General features: G+C 35.3%; 2 protein-coding genes and 1 long non-coding RNA gene across 7 annotated transcripts; 2 read left to right on the top strand and 1 right to left on the bottom strand.

Moving 5' to 3' along the window:
• Positions 1–3,307: 3,307 nt before the first annotated feature.
• Positions 3,308–19,069, top strand: PHOT2 (phototropin 2). Of its 5 annotated transcripts, none has more exons than XM_086568675.1 (24): positions 3,308–3,566; positions 4,578–5,305; positions 5,380–5,562; positions 5,826–5,917; positions 6,364–6,634; positions 6,760–6,976; positions 8,071–8,141; positions 8,225–8,331; positions 8,640–8,689; positions 8,802–8,906; positions 9,015–9,074; positions 9,956–10,045; positions 11,174–11,250; positions 12,063–12,147; positions 12,474–12,554; positions 12,788–12,891; positions 13,502–13,551; positions 14,222–14,328; positions 15,150–15,272; positions 16,002–16,053; positions 16,871–16,983; positions 17,668–17,808; positions 17,984–18,102; positions 18,592–19,069. In XM_086568675.1, exons 2-23 carry the CDS (start codon positions 4,764–4,766, stop codon positions 18,098–18,100), a joined length of 2,838 nt encoding a protein of 945 aa, XP_086424801.1. In that variant the 5' UTR covers positions 3,308–3,566; positions 4,578–4,763; the 3' UTR covers positions 18,101–18,102; positions 18,592–19,069. The 5 variants fall into 5 exon arrangements, with proteins under 5 accessions (XP_086424801.1, XP_086424799.1, XP_086424800.1 ...); XM_086568673.1 differs by having other exon boundaries at positions 18,640–19,069; XM_086568674.1 differs by lacking the exon at positions 3,308–3,566 and adding an exon at positions 3,670–3,823 and having other exon boundaries at positions 18,640–19,069.
• On the bottom strand, positions 19,058–21,971 carry LOC147491423 (AP-1 complex subunit sigma-1). Its single transcript, XM_086568678.1, has 7 exons — positions 21,847–21,971; positions 21,594–21,680; positions 20,154–20,245; positions 19,930–20,038; positions 19,792–19,827; positions 19,436–19,522; positions 19,058–19,360 (listed from the first exon to the last, which is right to left on the bottom strand). Exons 1-7 carry the CDS (start codon positions 21,931–21,933, stop codon positions 19,289–19,291), a joined length of 570 nt encoding a protein of 189 aa, XP_086424804.1. The 5' UTR covers positions 21,934–21,971; the 3' UTR covers positions 19,058–19,288.
• Positions 19,507–19,904, top strand: LOC147491424 (uncharacterized). Its single transcript, XR_015199677.1, has 2 exons — positions 19,507–19,636; positions 19,667–19,904. It is a non-coding gene; the product is annotated as an uncharacterized LOC147491424 (long non-coding RNA).
• Positions 21,972–23,360: the final 1,389 nt, after the last annotated feature.

Genomic DNA, 23,360 nt, shown 5'->3' on the forward strand with positions numbered 1-23,360 from the left:
TCTGCATGATATAAATTCTACTTATGTCAATCGAATGAGATATATTAAAGAGGAATAAATACAAGGAGAGGAAGAGTTTCCACAAGATGGCTATAAAGGAAAATGTGGTTACAAAGCTACATGAGATATAGACATCTTCTCTCATTCTCTACTTCCATCACCTCCAATTAGATCTCCCAAGCAATTATCTCCATGGAACTATGATTGGTTTGATTCTAGTTCACCGAAGAACAAGATACGTAGGCAGCTCCACAGAACAGAGTGCAACCACTTCTATTCAAACCTATTTTCTTCACGTAATGGTAGAAGGAGAGTTTTCACCATTTACAACCACCAATCCATAAACTTGAATCACATCTCTAAGCTTACTCAATTTAGTACACACTTAAAAAATCACAGCCAAGGTCGTAGAATTAACTTTAACACTTTATTATCTTCTCAAATCAATAAATAATCGAAATCATCTTCCCATTCCCCTGCTTTCAAAATTCCAATCACTGGCATTTCACAGTACAATTTCTCAGCCTCACATAACATTCCCGCGGCCGCCCGAACAAAATTTGTAATCACAAAAACATAAGACACAACATTCCGTTCAGGCATTTGCAAAAACAAGTATTAAGTTTCTAAAACTCGAGAATCACTCCAAATATAACCATTAACCATTGCATTCCATGTCGCGGATATTTCTCTCAGTCAGTTCATCATATAATTTCCTAGCTTTGAAAATCTCACCATTCTGAGCATAAGCAGTGAGCATTGTTGTCCATGAAACAATACTTTTAATGGGCATACGATGGAAAATGGATTCAGATTCATTAAGGTTTCCATTTCGTCCATTTTTTGTGATTTGGGCATTGGCCAGGAAATGAAAAACTTTGAGCTATTGTTAAGTTTTGTGTGCGTTCTGAGCATAAGCAATGAGCATTGTTGTCCATGAAACAATACTTTTAATAGGCATACGATGGAAAATGGATTCAGATTCATTAAGATTTCCATTTCGTCCATTTTTGGTGATTTGGGCATTGGGCAGGAAATGAAAAACTTTGAGCTATTGTTAAGTTTTGTGTGCGAGGTTTTTTGGTTTGGGTTGAAATGTTGAATAAAGCCGAAATTGAGGTTGTCAACTTTCTTAATAGACAACTGACTTTTAGTTAGTGTTCTAAAAAACGCTAGGTGGTAGTCGAGCGGTGGGAGAGCGCCTAGGCTTAGGCGATAGGCGTTAGGCGGTTGTTTTTCCTAATATATCTTATAATATAGATATAATAATACACACCTATACTACAAGAAATGAAGAAAAATCATTTACCATAACTAAAAAAATAACACAAACAAAAATATATTTATTACAAATATGTGTAATAGTTAAAGAATATCAACTTCATATAAAAACATACTCTTTTCTTATAGTGACATATAATTTACATTAGACTTTAGTCTTTTAAACTCATTCAAATCTTAAAGCCTATACAGGTATTTAATTTTTGAAATTTAATCATTCAAAAAATAAAAATAAAATAAAAGCTTGTCTGGACCGCCTAGAGGCCGATTAGTCTACCTAGCCTGTCTAGACCCGCCTAATCGGCTTACCGATTTTTTAAACGATTTGGGCCTAGGCGAGTTGGTTGGGCACCGCCTAGGCGGCCGCCTAGACCGATTTTTAGAACACTGTTTTTAGTGAGTAGAAAGAAATAGGGGCATTTAGGTCAAATAACATAACAATCCGGGGAAAGGTAAAAAAGAAACGTGGAAAATTGTATTCCCTAAAAATAATACAAAGACAATTGACTATTCCTCCACCCATGGGCAGAAACATGCCACGAGAGACAGACTTATCTTAAATGAGTGTGGGATCGCAACGACTCGTTCATTTGCATAATCCATAAGAAAGCGATTTTTGTTGGTTTACTTTGAAGAAATATCATTTGAGAATGTCCCAAATTAATTCGATTTCTGGTGCTCAATTCATTTGATGTTTCTGTAATAGTTTTGGGCCACAAGAAGCATTCCTTCAATCGGTATCTGCGGCCAACATCGGGGCACGCCTTCACATGGGTTGCAAATGACTAGTTGGCTCATTGTGTGCGCTGTGCCATGTATTTTGTTCTCACGATTCATACTTCTCTTGCAAGTATTACCTAAGGAATAGAACATTCGAGCAAGAATACCATTTTTTTCGATAATAATGAAGAGCAAGAATACCAAGTCGTTTAATTTGGTTTTCTTTGGATGATACCTTCAAACGAGGGCATTAATTGAGCGAAATGGGACAAAATGTATAGGACAGTCATTTAGGTACTACATACCAAAACCCATTTGGTAACTGACAACTTGATCTATGTGGTCTGATAGCATATACACCATACACATTTGACATTTATACAAGGTTTTGTGGAACTGGGTGTCACAGAGCAGTGACAAAACTCTCTAAATGGTTGCTTTTACCATTCCTCAAAATGAAAAACTGAAGGCATACAGTATGAGACTTGGAGAAATAATTTTACGTTTTAAGGCCTTGAGTTATAGGTATTATCTCAAGGATTGTTATGATATTTCTAAGTTTTAGATTTGGTACATATGATTTTCCAACTATTTTAAACATTGTTACAAAAATTTATTTAAATTTGAAACTTGTAACTTAGTCAACAAATTAAGAAATTTGACTAATTGTGGATCGTTCGTTTTCACGACTTTTGATATTATATTTGATAAGTTTAGAATTTTTTAATTATTTTGATTATTTATAACAATGTTTAGAATAGTTAAGAGATTATATCTACAAAAAAATTAATTTAATTTATAATTTATAAATGTCCTAACAATTTTGAGTATGTTTAGGTGTTTTTTTAATATTTCTCTAAAACCTCTTCCTTATTTTTTTTTGGCTAAAGAACTCTCTCTCTTCCTTGTCTCAAATTCTCAAAACAAATACGCGTCTAAAACATCATTGAGGCGGATGAAGGGTTATGTGAGTGTTTTTACGAGGAAAGGTCCCTTCAAACTTCGAAGTATTTTATTGCAGTGCTGAAGCCAAAAAGGGAAAAACAAAAGCAACAGTTACCAAAAAAAAAAAAAAAACAAACAAAAAGCAACAGTTACCAAAAAAAAACAAACAAAAAGCAACAAAACAAAAAGCACTGTTGGTGATGTGGTAATAGAAAGGAAAGTTTACGGAAACAAAAAACAACCATGTGCGACTCCCCTTCTAGGCCACAACTCTAAATAGTACCAACGGATAAAACGGTACAAAATCAAAGGTTCAGAAACTCTGCTTGTATTTAGTGCACGGCCAAGACTATCATATGGTACAGTTAAAAGGTCTACTTATATGTTATATATGTTATCTTCTCTCCACCTTTCCCTTCTTTACAACATAACTCATGAAAAAGCAGACGTAAAACATTACAGTTAACTGAAAAGCTTCACGAGACTGAAGATTGCAGGAGTGGGTCTATATATGGAAAACTTTTTGGAACTAGTTTTTGAAGCTTGAACAGCTCATTTACGGTTAATGAGTTGATGAACTTGAGTTTGAACTGTAGAAGAATACGCGCTACTTAGAAACAGTGAGATTTCTTTCTTCTTCGTTAGCTGATAGAGAGACACCTTTCAGAATTAATCATTTGGTCTATAGTGGGAATTTTGTTTCTGTAATATAGATAAAAGGTAGGTTCTTTAGTGGAGATGGTAGTTCTGGTTGAAGAATTTTTTCTTCAAGGATTTAGAGTGGCTACGTTCACTGGAAAACATGTGGATGCATGTAGTGTTACCCTGTGGAACAGTGCGCTGAGATAAGTGAGCTTCAGTAATCGCGATGTTTACAGTACGCCTTTCTCCTATTGCTCACATTGCTTTTCATTGGGGGAGCCTCTCTTGAGCTCGAACCTAATTTTTCCCTACTATATATAATAGTATACTATCTTTTGAGTGCCATCATCGATCGAAAATACATTTTGCTCTTTGCTGCCTTTAACAGACACATTTATGCATCACAAGCAGATCATTTTTGTTGGGCTTAACATGCCATTTACTCTTTGTACCATTGTAATTTGAACAAATTTGATAATCCAGGCCAATACTTAGGAGAGTGTATATATGTAAATTGTACTAGAGTTTACTTAGCATATCAACAAATTAAACAATATTGCAATGCCATTGTCTCTCTAGGACATTTTTGCTGCAGATTCGATGGTATTCTTTTGTGCCTCTGTTTATTGTTCTAGATTACCGGGCTTTATTCATTCCGATAAAGAAAAATGTTATCTATTAGTTGAAATCAAGAATACATTTTTCATGTTTAGTCAGAAACTTGTAGGCGCGACTTGTATTCTTGCCACTTGTTTGATGCACTTTGTGTAAACATTAAGCTTCACACGTACACTTGTGGAGTTGTGGCAGAACTTCTTGGCTCTTTCATGTGGGTCCATTACAGGAACTTCAATTACAACTAAGAATCAACTTTTTGGTGCAGCTCTGTAGCCAGTGAATTGAGCTGCAATATTTATTATTATTTTTCAGTGACAGTTGTTTTTCCTACTACATTAACTGATGCAATGTAGTCTTCTTCTTGTTTGCAGGGGATCTATGTCAGAACAACTTGAAATGTCGTCATCGAAGGCAGAGCACTTCAATTCAGCTGGAGCTAGTTCTATTGCCTCGTCGTCATCTGCAATGGTCAGCATGGAACAACTGAAATCTTGGAGCCATTAGATTATGCCATTCAAGGTAGTGAGAGCAACGAGTTACAAAGAACGGGTTCAGCTATGTTGCATCAAGGAGCATCAAGGACTCAGTCTGGTAGAGAATCTACTGTTAAGTGGATGGCATTTCCGAATGAGCCTGGAAAGTCGAAAACAACAGAAGACTCTAATCCAGGACTTGTAGGGAGTACACATACAGAAAAACCTTTGCTCAAGGAGTCTAATAAAGGCTCATCAAATGGCCAGTCTAGTAAACTTACAAGTGATGCTAGCCTGGCCGAAAGGGCTGCTGAATGGGGACTCGTAGTTAGTGAAGAAATTGAACAGGGTAATACTAAGTCCGTGCGTGTAAAGTCATCGGGAGATAAAAGTAAGAATTCCGAAGAGAGAGGAACAGGATCCATAAGGACATCCGAAGAATCAAGTTATGGATTTGAATCTAGTGGTCCTAGAGTCTCACAAGAGCTCAAGGATGCATTGGGCTCGCTTCAACAGACATTTGTTGTGTCAGATGCAACCAGAGCAGACTGTCCTATAATGTTCGCTAGCTCTGGCTTCTTCAGTATGACAGGGTATTCTTCAACGGAGGTCATTGGAAGGAACTGGTATGCATTATTACATTGTTATTACTTACTACAACTGTTGCAAATAAGATAGAATTTCAGTCTTTGCATTGCAGTCGCTTTCTACAAGGAGCGGAGACGGACAGAAATGAAGTTGCAAAGATACGAGAAGCTGTGAAAAGTGGAAAAAGCTACTGTGGTAGGCTTCTGAATTACAGAAAGGATGGCACTCAATTTTGGAATCTCTTAACAGTCTCACCTATTAAAGATGATACTGGGAAGGTTATCAAATTCATTGGGTAAGTTCATTTTAATTTTAATCTGTAATAAGTGGGGCCACAGTTAAATAGACTTTGGAGTACGGGATAATAATACCGTGCGCCACGTCAGCACTCACAACGAATATAAATACGGCTCGAACGCGCGCACTTACTTGTCGAAAAAATGTCGAAATTCCAACTTAATAATAAACTCATCTTCTTCACACACTGGGGTAAGTTTCGCAGATCTCTGCAATGGTTATGATGTTTGACGTTTGACTGTTCAATCATTTTCTTTGCAGAATGCAAGTGGAGGTTAGCAAATTCACTGAAGGTTTGGTTCAGAAGGCTTTGCGGCCAAACGGTTTACCCAAATCCCTAATCCGCTACGATGGTAAGCATATATATATATATATACATATATGAGGAGGGATAGAGCCACTCCCATCCAACCAGTTGAATTAAGAGTTGATATTTTGTAGATATGATCTCCCAACCACGAATAATATGCCTACCAAATTTCGGCTCATTCAAATATGTCTAACCTAATCAAATGTTATTATAAATTCGGAAAATTCTGGACCGTTAGATAAATGTTCAAAATTAAACACAGTTTTCGCAAGGTTAGACATATCCAAATAGGATGAAATTTTGTGGGCAAGCTATCCATTATGAGAAGATCATATCCACAAAAAATCAGGTCTTAATTCAATTTGTAAGTCGATGGAGTGGCTCGGGAGCGACTCTAATGGGAGTGGCTCTATCCCTCCCCATATATATATATATGATTTAGGTTTTAGCTGAATGTGATAAATGAGGTTGATTTATTTTTAATACCAGCTCGCCAGAAGGAGAACGCAATATGTTCCATTTCTGAGGTGGTTCAGACTGTAAAGCATCCAAGATCTTCGATTCAACCTAGGTTACCAGCGACAACGCCTAGCACGCCGATGGATCAGGAGAAGTTTAACCTTGATTACTTCCTGCCAAAGTCTGCAGCATTGGCAAACTTTGCTACCCCTGGTCGACAAACTCCTCAAATAGACTCCAGATTGAGTTCTACCCCTGGTCACAAGAAAGCTAGAAAATCTGGACGAGTTTCGTTAATGAGGTGAGTTTCTTATGCACCTGCTTTTATATTCTCAAGACACAAAACACATATAAACACTTGTACAAAGGGATAAAAGAAGTTTTTCCTTCATTAGCTATATGACAATGCAAATTTATTGGTTGCAGTTTTAAAGGGAGGTCTTTAAGCTCTAGGGAAAGAACTGGTAATCGACATAGTATTGAGCCAGAGTTACTGATGACTAAAGATATAACACGATCAGATAGCGGGGATCGTCTTGAAAGAGAAAGAGATATACGACAAGGAATTGATTTAGCAACAACATTGGAACGCATTGAGAAGAACTTTGTTATTACTGATCCTAGACTTCCTGATAACCCCATTGTAAGGCAACTTTTAAGAAAGCAGTATGGATTGAGTTTGTTATACTAAATTATTACTGTAGATAGATAATTCCATCTTCTTACACAATCTCAAATATGTTAATTTTTATTTCCTACAAGAGTAGTGTGAGATGAGCCAAGACAAAAATTAGTATCTAAATAGAATAGTTGAAATGAACCTATTTGAGTGCGGGAAATGATATGCATATCAAGAGTAGAAGTATGATGAATATAAATGATTGATACAGATCACCACCTGGTAGAACCTATGCAGTTTAAATACTCACGTGGGTGGTGTGGGGTGGGGTGGGGTTGGGGACTGGTGAACTACGCTCAAGCCTGGTGCCCCTTATTTAAGGCCCAAGTAGAGAGCCTTGGCGATCCTAGGCTGGCTTGTGAGCAGGTTAACTATGATTCGCCTTCTGTAATGTTATCAATGGAAAAGAATCTCGTGGGGATGAAATGGCAATTAAAGAATGCAATTTTGTATGACTTTTGGGCGCAAATGACTTATGTGGGACAACACATTAGATGCTGATACACTGCTTGTGAGTCTAATGTAGTGAGTCATCTTTGCTGATTTAGTGACCATATTAAATTTTTTAGCGTGAACTGCTTTCAAATTCAGGTTCAAGTAGAAGAGATGGTTCTGTACCAAAACCTTATGCTCTGGATACTTATCAAATTCATGCGATCTATCTTATCAGTCACAGATAGCTTATGTCTTGCCACACTGTTTTTATTGTTTTCAAATCCTTTGCAGTACATATTGACGGACACTAGTTTACGCAATCCGCTGTTTTTAATTTGTGAATACAATATATGAACTGAAATTGGGTGGAACATTTTGTTCTCAAGATTACTTTCTATTAGTTGCTGGCAACTGGGGGAATTGCCTGAGAATTGTTTTGTTTATTTTATGCCCTACAAAGTGTATGGTTTTGAACGCCGTCTCTCTCTCTCTACCCTTTCCTTCAGTAGGTCGTCTTGCCCAAATGTGTACTTGAACAGAATATTGTATTTTAATACAAGTCTTTTTGTGGATAAAGAACAAAATATCCTAAAATTGATCTACTTTGGCTTGTTTGTTCGCAGATTTTTGCTTCTGATAGCTTTCTTGAACTTACAGACTACACACGGGAAGAAATTTTGGGGAGAAATTGCCGGTATGAATTCTTTTATCCAATTGAAGTTCATTCCTTGTCTTGTCCAAAAATACCTTAGTGGTTACCTTCATTTCATTCTATAGGTTTCTTCAAGGACCTGATACAGATCAAGGAACTGTCTCAAAAATAAGAGATGCTATCAGAGAACAGAGAGAAATCACTGTCCAGTTGATTAATTATACAAAGAATGGTAAGTCAGTGCTTTAGGGTATACTAAATATAGAAAATGGCATTTGCAAATGGTACAAATAATGGCATTTCTCGAGTTGTTTTCATGATGATAATTTTCATAGGCAATAGGTTTTTCCTCCAACACATGAGAAATAGTAACCTTGTGTTTTACTTCCGCGGGTTGAGTTTTCATCACTTTTTTTAGTTGAATATAATTATTATGGGATGTAACATCTATATGTAATAAGGGTTCATGTACATAGTTATGATGCTAAGATTTTGCACCTACTTTTATATGCTCGACCATATGACACATGGGGTTTGCAGGAAAGAAGTTTTGGAATTTATTCCACTTGCAACCTATGCGCGATCAAAAGGTGGGTTCACAATTTCCTTTAGATAATTTATCAAATTATCACAAGTACTTTTATAATTATTCTGGATCTCCTTCGTGGGTGTATTGTTTGATTGGCTCATATTCTTTTCTAGGGTGAACTGCAATACTTCATTGGTGTGCAATTGGATGGAAGTGATCACGTAGAACCACTTCGAAACCGCCTTTCAGAAACCACTGAACAGAAAAGTTCTAAGTTGGTATACTAGTTTTTCTTTGACTAGCCGACAATTCTGTTGAGTCAGTATTTATTTCTTGATTACATGGAAGATATGTATATTGCTTCAGTATTCATTTTTATTTTTCAGGTGAAAGCTACTGCTGAAAATGTTAATGAAGCTGTTCGAGACCTTCCTGATGCTAACTTGGTAAGGTACACTTTCCATTGTAGTATGCACATAATATATTCAGTTGACAGCTTTATATCCTGACTTCTGAGAATATCGTAACAATCATAGTTTGTTTTCATCTTCTATGCCAAATTATATGGTATACTTATAGAAATTTTCACATATAAGAGAAAAGATGATGGCAACATAAGTAATCTATCATCCATTATTTTGGTTTGCGAATGGTGAAATACTAACTATGAAAAGTAACTTTATATTTTCTTGAATTTTGAAAAAATAATAATTTCTTTTTATTTATTTGTTTTTCTATTTCCTTGTATCTCAGAAGAATAGATTTCACCTTGTATATCATAGAAGAAGAAAAAAGTTATAATTAGCATTCTGGTATAGCCTTAAACTCGGATTGATTTCCAGCCAAACTCCAAAATACGAGTTTAGTGTATATGACTATATGACCCTATCATTTGGATTAGAGTTGGCCCAACATTTTGAAAATTTTCCATAGGTTGGCCCTGAAAGCGTAGAAGGTAAGATTTCATTATGATCCGGTGACAACCAATGTGATAGTCCACACCAAATTGAGTGTTTACCTAAATTTTGATCTGACAATGTTTGGGACATCCACACTAAGGGTTACTTTTTATGACCAATGTAGTGATTTTCTTAATAGTTGATTAAAAAGAGTAAATTCCTTTGGCTATGTTGAGATCAATAGGTGAATATCACACTATTTTGTCCGAATTTGATGATTTATAGCAACATATATTCTGAGTGTTAATTCAAATTACTAAAGATTCATTGCCGAAAGCCACATCGCCTCCACCCCTGTTATATGGCACAATTATTCTGTTTCAATTGTAATAAAGCTAATGTGAATATTTTTCTTAACCATTCTTTAGAGACCGGATGATCTTTGGGCAATACATTCTCAACCTGTCTTTCCCAGGCCACATAAAAAGAACAATTCTTCTTGGATAGCAATTCAGAAGGTACTCCTTTTTAACTGGCATCTTTTTCTTGTTTTAATCATTTTCTCGTATATCTTTTGATTTGCACTCTGGTTCTGATGTAATTAGATTTGTTTTCTCCACCTAGAGTAATTCACCATTTTTTTTACTGGTCTTGCACTCTATAAATGTGCTGAGGCAAATCATGCTCTAAGCTGATAAGAGGAAGTTGTACTTCTACAGACCTGTCTTTCTAAATAATTTGATGAAGAAAAGAAGATGCAAATGAATTTTCTACTGATATTTTACATTTTGAAGAAGGAAATTGGGTCATTTACGCATTTCATTAGAAGTATCTTCTTAATGCTTTTAGAATAAGAAGATGAGATGCTATTGAGTTGCTTAGGTATAAAGGGCAAAACCCAGATTCAATCGAAATGTGGCTGTTCTTGCACTTATTCTATTTCGAAAACCCTACTTCCCCTCTCTTTCGGCAAAGGAAGTGCCAAATGTCCATTTCATAAATTCTAAATCCAACACCGAAATTATGATACCTCACTTTTCCCCAAGCAATTTACACCTTTAATAAGATTAACAACTTAAATTACTCTCATTTCTAGTTAGTAGTTATATGTACCGTTATGTTGTAATTCAAAATGTTCTTCTCTATTATGTGGATGTCATTTTTACTGCATTTGACACGGAATCATTTGTTGAGCACATGCTTCAATTGGTTTCTTTTAGTGTGTTGACATGGATGAGCTAAGGTCGTGAAAGGACGGGGTGATTAGAACTTTGATTTGCTCTTCTTTTATTTGTACATGTGAATAAACACAATTTGGAGGTAAGTGGAGCCTCCTACAAGTTGCACGGAATACTTGAACAATATCTCCAAACCTTACTTTTACGTCCATTTTAAACCATGACCGTTCTACTAATTTTCCCTTAAGTTGTAAAGGAATTTCCTCTTTTGGAGATAATACAACAATGTCGAGGTCTTTTCAACCATCGTCCACTTGGCGTACAAAAAATTAGCATGTTTGTTGTGATTTCAGAAGTCTGGGAAAGATCGTCTAATTTTAAATTCCTGAATGTCCATTGTCCCTTTTGGGGCATATATTCTTGTTGGATTGCATTCTTACTTGTCAATCCCCCTCTTTTGCATTGTAGATCATTGCACGTGGTGAACAAATTGGTTTGAAGCATTTTAAGCCTGTAAGACCTTTGGGTTGTGGTGATACTGGAAGGTAATGCTTCTTTTTTTGTTTCAAAATTTTATGTTTTTCTTCAGCTGTAGTGTAACTTAGAAGCTACAAAGTTCCTTGCCATCTTGTATTGCTATTATCTGCTTGAACATTAAACAATGTTTTTGAAAGGCAGTCCACTACTCCACTGTCTACCCATACGATCTCACTTCTTTTTGTCCTATCACATTTTAGTCACAGATTTTCATTCTTATTGTAAAATTCAGTGTTACTCTATCTAGTTTTATATGTCCAAGTTGAAAGGAAGAAATGCTCATAAATCATAATCTTTGTTTTCGGAAAGAGTAAGTTGGGGTTAGGCAGTGGACCCATACCTTTGTTGATAATCAAGATCTATGATACCCCTTATTTTTTGTATCCTCCTTTACAATACTTGAGAGCTTTTCATTTAATGGAAGAACAAAGCGATCAATGGAATTTATAACTGTCAAGCCCAGCTAGAAATGCTTGTAATTGAACCAAATCTGTATAGTGAGTCACCAGTATGATTCATATATACACAGTGAAACACCAAATTTATCTTTTTAGTTATTTTTTTTGCAATGACAGATCTAATTTTATTAATCATTTAATATATCCACTCTACTTGCAAAGAAAGGGCTTACTGTTCCCCTATGGTCTAGTATCTGAGGGTTGCTTGATGCTGTTATACGTAGCCAGGTGTCTGGTAAAAAATTATCATTGTAGAGCTAAAGAATTATTTTTACTGGTTTTGTGTATCTAATTGTGTACCCTTATCACGATTGCATGTGATTCTAAATGTGAATGCTTTATTTCGGGGGTGGGTGCCGCAGTGTTCATTTGGTACAATTGCAAGGCACAGGTGAATTATATGCCATGAAGGCGATGGACAAATTGGAAATGTTGAATCGTAACAAGGTACTGAATTTAGCATTTTTATGGTTTAGGGTTCACAATATTATCTGTTTGTAGCATATCACTGCTAACAGTGGGATGTAAAGTTGTAAACAGCCAACTGACAAAATGCTATTTGGGTTGAAATTTCGATGGTTGATAAATTTTCCATATGTCGATTTTTGACACCCATGGGTTGAAAAAACGGCAGATTGTCATAATGGGAATACTGTATATCATGCTGTTTCACAGAAAATCACAATATGTTCTTTAAAGGTTTTAAGTTTGTGAAGAGGACATCTTGATGCTTTTTGTTGTTACTTGACACAGATCATGTTATGTATGCGCAGGTTCATCGGGCATGTATCGAAAGGGAAATAATATCACATCTAGATCATCCTTTTCTTCCAACACTATACAGTTCTTTTCAGGTCCACTCATCATCTCTATTCTCATTTTTCCAAATTGCATTTCAGGCTAAAGTAAAACAAGGATATGTAACTTGGGTTTATCAGCCTGTGAGCAGGATAGGGTGGTTTTCATGGTCCTGGTAACTTAGCCACGGCTAGTTTTTAGGTGTTGATGTAATCCTCTAAAGTCTTAATTATACCCATTATGATTGTATCCATTAATACAATTTCTAATTTTTCTATTTTCTCTTCAGACTGCTACGCATGTTTGTTTGATAACAGACTTCTGTCCTGGTGGGGAGCTCTTTGCGTTGCTTGACAAGCAACCTATGAAGATTTTCAAAGAGGAATCTGCGAGGTACCTTTAATCTTCAATTGATTTTTCCTCATCTCTATGAATGCCAGTAAACATTCATTTTGGAGGTATGCCCACAAATGATGGTCTTTGGCCATAGATTTAGTTAGCCGCGGAACTGCTCTGAAAAAGCAGATTTTACATTTTAAACGTAATTGGTGCATGAATGGTTCCAAACTTGCCTTTTTTTAGGTTGGATTAGGAGAATGCGCAAGTTCACACAAAACATGATCTGTTCACTGGAATTGATATAAGATAACTTCGTTCAGTAATATGTCCTGAAAACTTGAATATATAGTATCTAGTCTAAGGCTGTTTTTGTTCCGAGAAAAAATATTCATGTCAAGGAATTTGTTTCTTTGTGAACTTGGATCTAGATTTATTTTCTCACGATTACTAGTTCACCTCTATTTATGGCCGTCTAATTTTAGTTTTATGCTAAAATAGTATAGAAGAAGCAATCATGTGGTGAGAGCACCATCCTAAGTAACATGAAAGTGATCTGTGTTATTTCCATTCATTATCAAAGACATTATAAATAAAGTACATTCTTACACATATTTCTTCAAATAGTGTACTGACTTCATCATTGATCATTGTGTAACTTTTCCAGATTCTATGCTGCAGAAGTCGTAATTGGATTGGAATACCTTCATTGTTTAGGTAAATTTATAAGATAGACGTGTTGTTTCATGGGATAAATGTTTTTCCTGATTATGACAAAGCTGTTACAATTGCAAAGTGTATGTATATGTTATTCTTTTCTGCATACTTGTCGTGTTAAGAGGTTTATTTTTTTATTCTTCCTACTTTGTGTGCTTTCCTCGAAAGCTTGATATAAATTGCATCTTCTGTGTCTAGCTTGTGCATTAAACTATTAAAGTATGATTCAAGCATCGTGTGAATGGCTTATCATGTCATTAGGCCTATTTGAGATCCTCCTTTATGCAAGAAATTTAACTAATGGTTTATCTGAAGTAAATTTTTTGCTGCTCATCCCAAGTTGTTCGGTTATATAGATTCAATAATTCCCATTCATTGAGTATTGTTATCTCACGTTTGTGTTCCAAACCACTTTTCCTTCGAATGCCTGGTTTTTATTAAGACTTTAAGATAATTATTCAGAAGCATTACCGTTGAGTGTTGGATATACTTTTTTTTTGGTGTGTGTGTGTTGGGGGGGGGGGGGGGGCTTTTCCTGAGATTGTTCACATACTTCCCATTTCACAATATTAGATGGATAAGATTTTCTGTGTATTCTAATTGCATTTGTGTTGTCTTTTACATTATGCGTCAATCATGCTTCTTTCTTCTTCATGTCTCTACAATACAGGAATAATATATCGGGATTTGAAGCCTGAAAATATTTTACTCCAACAGGATGGCCATATAGTGTTAGCTGATTTTGATCTATCCTTTTTGACATCTTGCAATCCTCAAGTATGTTACATACTCTTCTACTTAACCTACACTACACAAATTTTTATATTTCTGCACGATATACCTACTTTTTAAACAAAGCCCACATGAAGATGAGACACTCTGTCCAAAAGTGTTATTTAGTCAATTTCATGTGAAATGTGAAACAAGAGACTCATGTAAAAGATCACGTTTAGTTTGACCAGAAAAGAGGAAGTGAAAATTTCGGAATTCCATATGATCATACCCGTAGATACAGACTAGTAGTGGTCAGTAATCTTCAGCATATAGCTTAGTGAGGGAATCTAAAGACACCTCCATGTAACATGTAAGCACTGTAAAGGGGTTCAGTGAGTTGTTGTATCTTGCTCCATTTGTACGTATGGTAAAACATACTAACAAACATGATTTTTATCTAAGTTAAATTGACACGGATACGTGTGTCCGTATCCGACACATATACGAAGCACCTGGCATGGCAAAATATAAGAAAATTGAGGTATATCACATACAGTATGTGTCCGTGTCGTGTCCGACATGGACATGTGGATTAGTGACACGGATTATTTCTAAAATATGGTGTGTCCATGTAACATAGTTTTTTATTTATCTTTCGAATAGCATATGGGAGCTGATTTTACACCTGCACTAACAAAACCCTTTATTGTGATTATAAAAGAGTGTAAAACACAATAGTACATTTTATGACTTGTGTCACTATTCATGAAAGAAATCCTAGAATTATCATTTCATTTGGTGAAATTACTCATTAAACATTGTTGCATTAAATATGGCATGGTCTTGTACCTAATGGTACTCCACATTTCATCTTGATGTGACAGGTTTTGGTGCCTCAGGTTCCTGCAAAACGAAGAAGATCTGTAAATCAACCACTTCCTATATTTGTAGCTGAGCCCATAACACAGTCAAATTCTTTTGTAGGAACTGAAGAGTACATTTCTCCCGTATGTCTCCATTGACCTTGTTCTTTTACTTTTTTTAAGTAGAATAATTTATATGGAAATTTATGTACGCCTTTGCTTGACTTAATTAAATGTTCTGTGACAGCTTTTTTTGGACTCCATGAGCTTCTTTAGTAATAATCAATAGAACTGTTCTCTTACTCTTCCCATGGAATTAATAGAGTCTGTAGGGTTGTATATGAGAGTATGAGACAAGAGAACACCTCCTTGCGTCAAATATTTTTCTGGAAGGCACAAAACAGTGTCAAAAGTAGGATCTTTGAAAACTGCTCAAGTGGAACAGTTTATTGGAGTTTGAATTGCTCATATTGTTAGGAGTATGAGACCCTGTTGCCACATTTTTTGTGAGTTTGGTTGTTGAACCAGTGAAAATAAATACTGAACCTACTACCATTCCCTTAGTTTCCGATCTCCTGGAAGGGACAAAGCAAAAATCTTATCAAATATGTTTACTTGTCTTTTCTGATATTAGATCTCATTTCAGGTATACATTTTCTCAGTCATCCTTTTGTCCTCTCTTTTCTCTTCCTCTCAGTAAACAATTTGTCCAATACATGTCTGATTATTTGTTATGAGAAATTTATTATCTATTTTATATTCAAGCAGAGAGAGAAAAAGAAAAAGAAAACGTTTTTACTTAAAAGTTTGTCTGGTAAAGTAAAAACTTCCCAACTTTCTAACCTAAAATTATCTGAGTTTATTTGTTTTCAGGAAATTATAACCGGTGCCGGTCACAGCAGTGCCATTGATTGGTGGGCTCTTGGTAAGATAGAACTCTGGATATTATTTTCCACAGATACCTGATTTATTACCTTGTTTATCATAAAGAAGAGCTTTGGCATGAATTAGGTTTTGACATAAAGAAAGTTAATTAACCACTAGGAGTAAAATAACAATCCCCACGTGTTATTTAAATTAGATTCTACAATTAACCATGCTTGTATTAACATGATTATTTAGCTTGTGAAGAAAGAATTCACCAATTTGCGTCTTGAAGACATTTCTTTATCGTTACTTAAGTCGTTGCTGTAAAGGGTTGGAGTCAGTTAAATCTGTGCTATGTTAGTATTGAGGATAACTATTCAGAGAGTTATTGTAGAGCTTTTTGGGAAAATCAGCAAAATTCACCAAAAATTAGTTCAGCATAGAATGAATAGACTGTAGGAAATTTGTTCGCTGAGTATGATATTTCTCTTCTGGGGTAAAAGAGAGCGAAGTTTCATGAGATTTTCTGCGAGTTCAGGAGTTGGCTTGGAAATACTGTGTAAGAACCCCATTGTTGAATATCGGTGGCATCTGATTACATGTTGAAATTTGTAAAAGACCAAACTAGCAATTAAAAATGTCGATGACATATGCCGAGATATCAGGGTCAAATTGTCCAGTTTCACCACTTTGTGGTATGCTTCTAGGTATATTTTGCCAAGAAGAGGCAGACTCTATGGAATGTAACTACTTATGTCAGCTTGTAACTAATGAAGCTATATCTTGTTATTTTTCGTATTGTGTTTTACTTTGTTTTCTGGACCTCTGTTTTATGAAGACTAAAATATCACTTTTGATTTTTGACTGGAATGCAGGCATTATGTTGTATGAGATGCTTTATGGCCGTACTCCTTTCCGGGGAAAGAATAGGCAGAGAACATTTGCCAACATTTTGAATAAAGACCTCACTTTTCCAAGTAGCATCCCGGTAAGAATTAGTGTTTCTTGTTAGTGATATTTTGTTTAGCTCATTATTTCATGTAATGTGTTGAAGCTCATCCTAAGATAGGTAGAATTTCATGGACCTGCTATTTAAAACATGTGTGTATCAAATGATTAACGCTGTGTGGTACGGTTTATATCATAAACCTAGAGCTAAGGGTGGAATTCGAGCTAATCAAGCCGAGCTTCACCATTCTCAAGCTCGGCTCATTTATTAAGTGAGCTTTGAAAAACGCTCAAGCTTGGCTCATATAATATATGAACGAGCCCGAGCCAAGCCGAGCCCGAGTAATTCCCTTATCTAGCTGAGCTTCATCAAGCTCGTTTGTTATACGAGCTATAATATAAGCTCAAGCTTGGCTCATTTATTAAATGAACGAGTTCAAGCTGAGCTCCGAGCCGAGCCCGAGCCACTCAGCTCAAATTCCACCCTTACCTAGAGCTACTCATTTAAACCTAGAGCTACTAACTTGGTCTAATTTTTTTAGCCTAAACAAAAGAATCAAAATTTTCGACAAAATTACCCTCTTTAAAATAATGTGACCCAAGAATTGCGGAAGGCGTGATTGTAATCATCTGTAAATCAATATTTGATGAATAAGGTTTATCATCACATAACATACAATGCCCAATGTAAGCCACTTATGTGTTTTTATCATGTAATTTGTAGGTAAGCCTTGCAGCTAGACAATTGATCCATGAATTGTTGCAAAGAGACCCTCTGAACCGTTTAGGATCAAATGGAGGTGCAAATGAAATCAAACGGCATTCTTTCTTCCGTGGAATTAATTGGCCTCTTATCCGTTGCATGGTAATTCTTTATCTCCTTATCCTGTTTAGAGAAAGTTGTTTGTTTTCTGAACAACCACCACAATTAAAGTTGTGTAAGTTATGGTATTCTACTCTGCTTATAGTTCCAAACTTCAGTTGTAGTTGTATACCAGTTTCTTTTCTAAACTTCAGATTGGTGTTTAATTTAAATGCAGAATCCCCCGCCATTAGATGTTCCTGTTGAACTAGTCGGGAGAGAACCAGATTCAAAAGCAAAGGATGTAGAGAGGGGATTTGAGGGACTGGGTTTTCAGTCACTAGACATTTTCTAAAGGTGAACTTGCAATATCAGAAAATGATTTAGAAATAATTGAAGATTATGTGAAAACTACTTTGGTAAGAACTAAGAAGCAAAGTACTCTCTCACACACACGCACCGAATGTTCGAACTGATCTATGTTGCACCGACGCGGCAACTCGGTTATATCTCAAAAAAGTAGGAAGCAGAAATTAATTAATAATTGTAATTATTTTTTATATAAATTAAACATTAAAAACTAATTTAAATGTATCATAATTTATAAGTTCAAAACTATTTAAGATAAATAGTCACACTATTAAGATTTAAGTTACATATTTCTTAATCAAACTGTAAAAGCGTTTCATAAGTCTTAACAAAATAAGAATCGAAAAAAAAATCAGTTTTTTCACATTATTTTGCTTTAGTTTTTCCTTTATGAGTCAAATATCTGCATCCAGACCATGTTGATTGCGTATCCGTGTTTCATGAACTGATACAACTTCATTTGCAAATGTTCCGCAGATCCTATATGCTTATGGACTCATGGTATGTTTTTTGTCATTTGATCAGCTGAACTCAGTGAAAATAAGTGAAGGATGTGGTACTGTGGATGGGGCTTTCTTGTTTAGCCTACTTCTTTTGTAGAGCCAGGCATGTACTACAAGCGAGCAGTAAACAATTGGCAGAAACAAGTAGGATGACAAATGTGCAACCATTTCATGCATTTATATTCAGATAATCAGATTGGTTCAGAAAGGGCGTTTCTGATTGCTCCTGACTGGATATGTAACAGTCCTCTGAAGCATACATGTTAACTCAAGATACATCAAGGTTCCAGCGACAACTGATTCAACATTCCTGGGAAGTTTTTGATTATGTAATTAGGACAGATCAATGTAACAATAAATTAAAGTCTTTCTTTGGTGTGAAATTCCCCTTGGGATAATTGACTGAGCTATGGTTTATCTAATGGAAATAGTACAGAAAATTTGCTGCTAAATCCAGCTTTTTTTTTTTCTTTCTTTTTTCTGTCACAATCGAATTGGAATACTTGACACAATTTCAACTCTGCAGAAGTGCAGAATGGATCTTTCCAGTGTTAAGGTGCAACTGAAAGATGAATAAAACATTACAAGGATATCAAACAAAAAGAAAGCTCCTACAAATTGGATACTAGAAGGCCACTTCATATAACATGAATTGCTGAATGCGTTTATAATTATTTGGTGGCCTGTGCAATTATGTTGCTTATTGAACCAGCCTCCTCCTTTGCAGTCTCCACCAATGAATCCTGTGCAAAGCAAAGTTAGATAAACAAGCTTTGATATTATTGAATTCAACGCATAAGAAATTGGAAAAGCCATACCTGTGCAGCTATGAGTCGAGCAACAGTTTTCTTGCTTGTCTCTTGAAGTTCACCAGCAATCAATATCTCATCGAGAATATAGTAGGCCTACGAAGTAGTTAATGGGAAAAATTTAATGTAAGTCACATCATGGAATTATGGTATATAAAAAAACGGTAATGCTTAACAGGAAGAGCATCTATTGACACCCACAATAAAAGAGTAACTATTTTCTGATTAAGGAAAATTGAGGTAAATGGGCAAAAGACCAGAAATATGATAATATTTTGCAGACAGTATAAAAGGGTTAGCTTGCCAACTCCGCACAAATTCTGCAGACACTATATATTTTATAAACACATGGCTGGTGAACATACCTTGTGGAAATTGAAGATTAAGTCCAATTCACACACCTATTGAGAACACGGAAAGAATAAGACACATTAACATCTAGATTTCAAAAATAACTGTGAAACACATTGTCTGGAGTATACAACAGATATTAGTCAACTTACACTGCCAAAGTATCGGTCCAGTATCTCAACAAAATGATGAATAATTTCAAGGACTTCAAGTTCATTATCTTCCTGGTCAATGCACATGCAGAAATATAGGCTCGCATATCTGTTTATTTATGATAATTGCAGGAACTAATCAATTATTTGCCCACCTGAAATGATTTGACAGCAAAAAATAATAGAACAAAAAAAAAACAAACAGAGATCAAATCATGCATTACCTCTTATATACAACTTTGTAGCCTCTCCACTCAACAAAATTGCAAAGCTTGGGGCCTCGTGTGAGAATTACACCACTGAGCTCTCGGATCACCTGCAAAATCATGTCAACCTATTTTAATTTAAAAATGCAATTAACAATCACCAGATATAAAAATCCTCACGCGTTTCATTTCTCCCTGTAAATCACAACATAAATAGTTGTCATTCTCACGAGTAGCCGGATATTAATGGGGTATACAAAAGGTTGACAATAAGGACGTTATATCTGTGATTTCAAATATTGGGAGGATTCGAGAGGCATTACATCAGAGTTCATATCTAGTCACCAGAGGGTCCAACCGGCATATTATAAGGCAGGCTACACAATTGCTAAAGCTATCGATAAAAGGGTTGGTTGTTCATTGACAACCAATGACTCAAGGAGAAAGTTCTCTATATGTCAATTACTAAAAGAATACGCAAACTAGAACTTAAAACTAAAGCGACACCGATGGGATAGCAATGTCAAATTGTTTTACACTCTGAGGCTTAAACAACGTTTCATTTTGCAATCTAAATGATACATTAAAAGCATTAGCATGAATTCGATACATTAATGCATCATCCTCTCAATATATCAATATCAATCCTTTTCCTCATCAGTCTCTACTATAGGATTATTATCTACTTCTTTTTTCTTTCTCTCATTTGCAATCATTGAACCAAGTCAAGTCCTACATCCTACTAGTGGCCTAGGATTTAACATCCTAACAATCAATGAGGGAGGAGAAGATGGTAGAATTATGTAATTTTCTTTAAACATGAGACGTTTCAATGTGTTCATATAAATTTAAGTAATTTTACATCCTAAAAGAAAATTTTGCTTTCTGGTTCAAAACATACTTTTCCAGTTTTTATTTACAAACATAATTGCAAATTAATGCTCCATTCGTGTACGGTGTGGACAAAAGCAAAATTTCAAATTGCTCAACTATATGCAAGCAACCAATCATCATTTTTTTATATTTTTCCTTTTCTTTGTACTTGAAGGTTACCTCAATTACTTTTTTTCTTTTTTGAATGCAAATGTTCACTTTACCGATATATTAAAAAATATTCAGTCAACTCAGACCTGTTACGCGAATGCCATGGCGTGGAAAGTCCACAACACTTGAGACATAGCAAGGGTAGTATTATCTATTCCTAAGATTGTCTAGAGAAATTAACTCAATGATCTCAAAAGAAAACTATCGAGTACTTTTTTTCTAACGTAAAAGAATAAGACCAGTTTTAGGACAATCATTAACAGCGAAAATGTGAATCCTTTCATAGCAATTACAAAAGAGAGCACATGTAACTTTTTTGTACAGATTTAACATTTGAAAAGAAAAATATACATTTACAGAAAAAGGATTACGATGGATACATTTACAGAGTATAAGAAAAATATAAAAATGTACCTTGGTTCTTTCCTTCTGTGAATATGGTGAGTACCATTTCGTCAACCTCACTTTTCCTTGACGACTAATAAGAAGCACAAAGTGAATCTGGAAAAAAAAAATGAACAGAGACCAAAAACGAAAAAACAAGAATCAAAATTTCAGCTCAATCAAAAAAATCAGTTTCATGATTCGTCTATTAAAAACAGATCAAACAAAACAAACATCTAATTAAGACTTTTCAAGTAGAGATGAGATGAAATTGAGTGATTACCATTTCGTAGAGATGAGATGATATTATTGAGGAAAATTTTGAGACTCGGGATTTGATTTTTTTTTTGTTAATATATATACTTGGCATTTCGAAATCTGGAATTTTAGCGTTCGACGTTTTGGGTGGGCTAAAATTTGGGCTTGGACCTTTTTTTTTTATGTCTCGGAAGCCCAAGGAAAGCACAACCCAAGTTAACTAGACCATTGAGTATTTCGAGTCGTGCAAACTAGTTTACTAGTCAGTCACATGCACCAACACGGCAACACCAAGTAGCTCACTTGTCAAATCTGGTGGGTTAATAAGATTGCTTTTTCACATTTCTTTGTCGTCCAAATCAGAGGGAATCAGTGAAGGTCTCTTATGGTGATAGCTGATATAGAGAGTATGTCCAAAATTTAGGCGGTTCCCACACTATAGTGGGAGTGCTTTAGCACGCTCGTGTGTACGAAAAGGATTCAATCCCATCCAATTTTTCAATATCACTACTTTGAAGTTTGAAGTCAAATTGGGATCCAACTCAAATAGTACTAATCTTTTTTTTGGTCCAAAAATACTTTAATCCCATCCGATTTCTGGATTTATCTCACCAACCCGATTAAAGTATATATATTGATTAAAGTAAACACTAGCAAACTGGAGAGCAGCGTCTGATCTAGTCTACTACATATTTTAAAGTAAACACTAGCAAACTGGAGAGCGGCGTCTGATCTAGTCTACTACATATTTTACAATGTCAATGCATCCAGTATCTTATTATATGCTAATACCAACTTTCTACCCTTCTCCCAAGTACCATGTCTTAATAATAACTAGCAATTTACAATTGTCAAGCCTTATAATTGACGGGGAAAATTTGTAAATACACAAAACAACAAACAGGAGCTAAATTGTCAATAGAAAAAGTGACCCAGAGACGAGAGATAACAGACAAGAAATAAGAGACAACATATACATAAAATATTATTAATCTACTATTGCATATTGCAGAACTGTAGATGAGCCTGCAATTTTATAAAACAACTAGAATGGTGTACGTGCTATGCACGTTTTTTTTTCCTCTCTTCATCCAACCATATCTTTCTCTCTTTTATGCCTAACAACTGTTCTCTCTCTCTCTTTTAAATAGGATAAATTAGGTAAATATCAAAAAATAGATGGGCAAATAACAAATGACCAAATAACCAAGAGATACATTAAAAAAATAATAAAATACTATTGCCCCACTGTAGATAAGAGGCGTAATCTTTAAAGTATATAAAACAATAAAGATTGTTGCCCTTTCTAGAAAGCACTAAGCAAGTAAAGAGAACCATACTAGCCGCAATGAAAGAGAATAAAAAGTTCAGTTGTTTTATGTTTAGTGGTAGTTGCAATTTCAAGTTTAGTCACCAGTGGGAATCTACTATTGCATATTGCAGAACTGTAGATGAGCCTGCAATTTTATAAAACAATAAAGATTGTTGCCCTTTCTAGAAAGCACTAAGCAAGTAAAGAGAACCATACTAGCCGCAATG

Source organism: Coptis chinensis, chromosome 6 (assembly GCF_015680905.1).
Source record: "Coptis chinensis isolate HL-2020 chromosome 6, ASM1568090v1, whole genome shotgun sequence".
NCBI lineage: Eukaryota > Viridiplantae > Streptophyta > Magnoliopsida > Ranunculales > Ranunculaceae > Coptis > Coptis chinensis.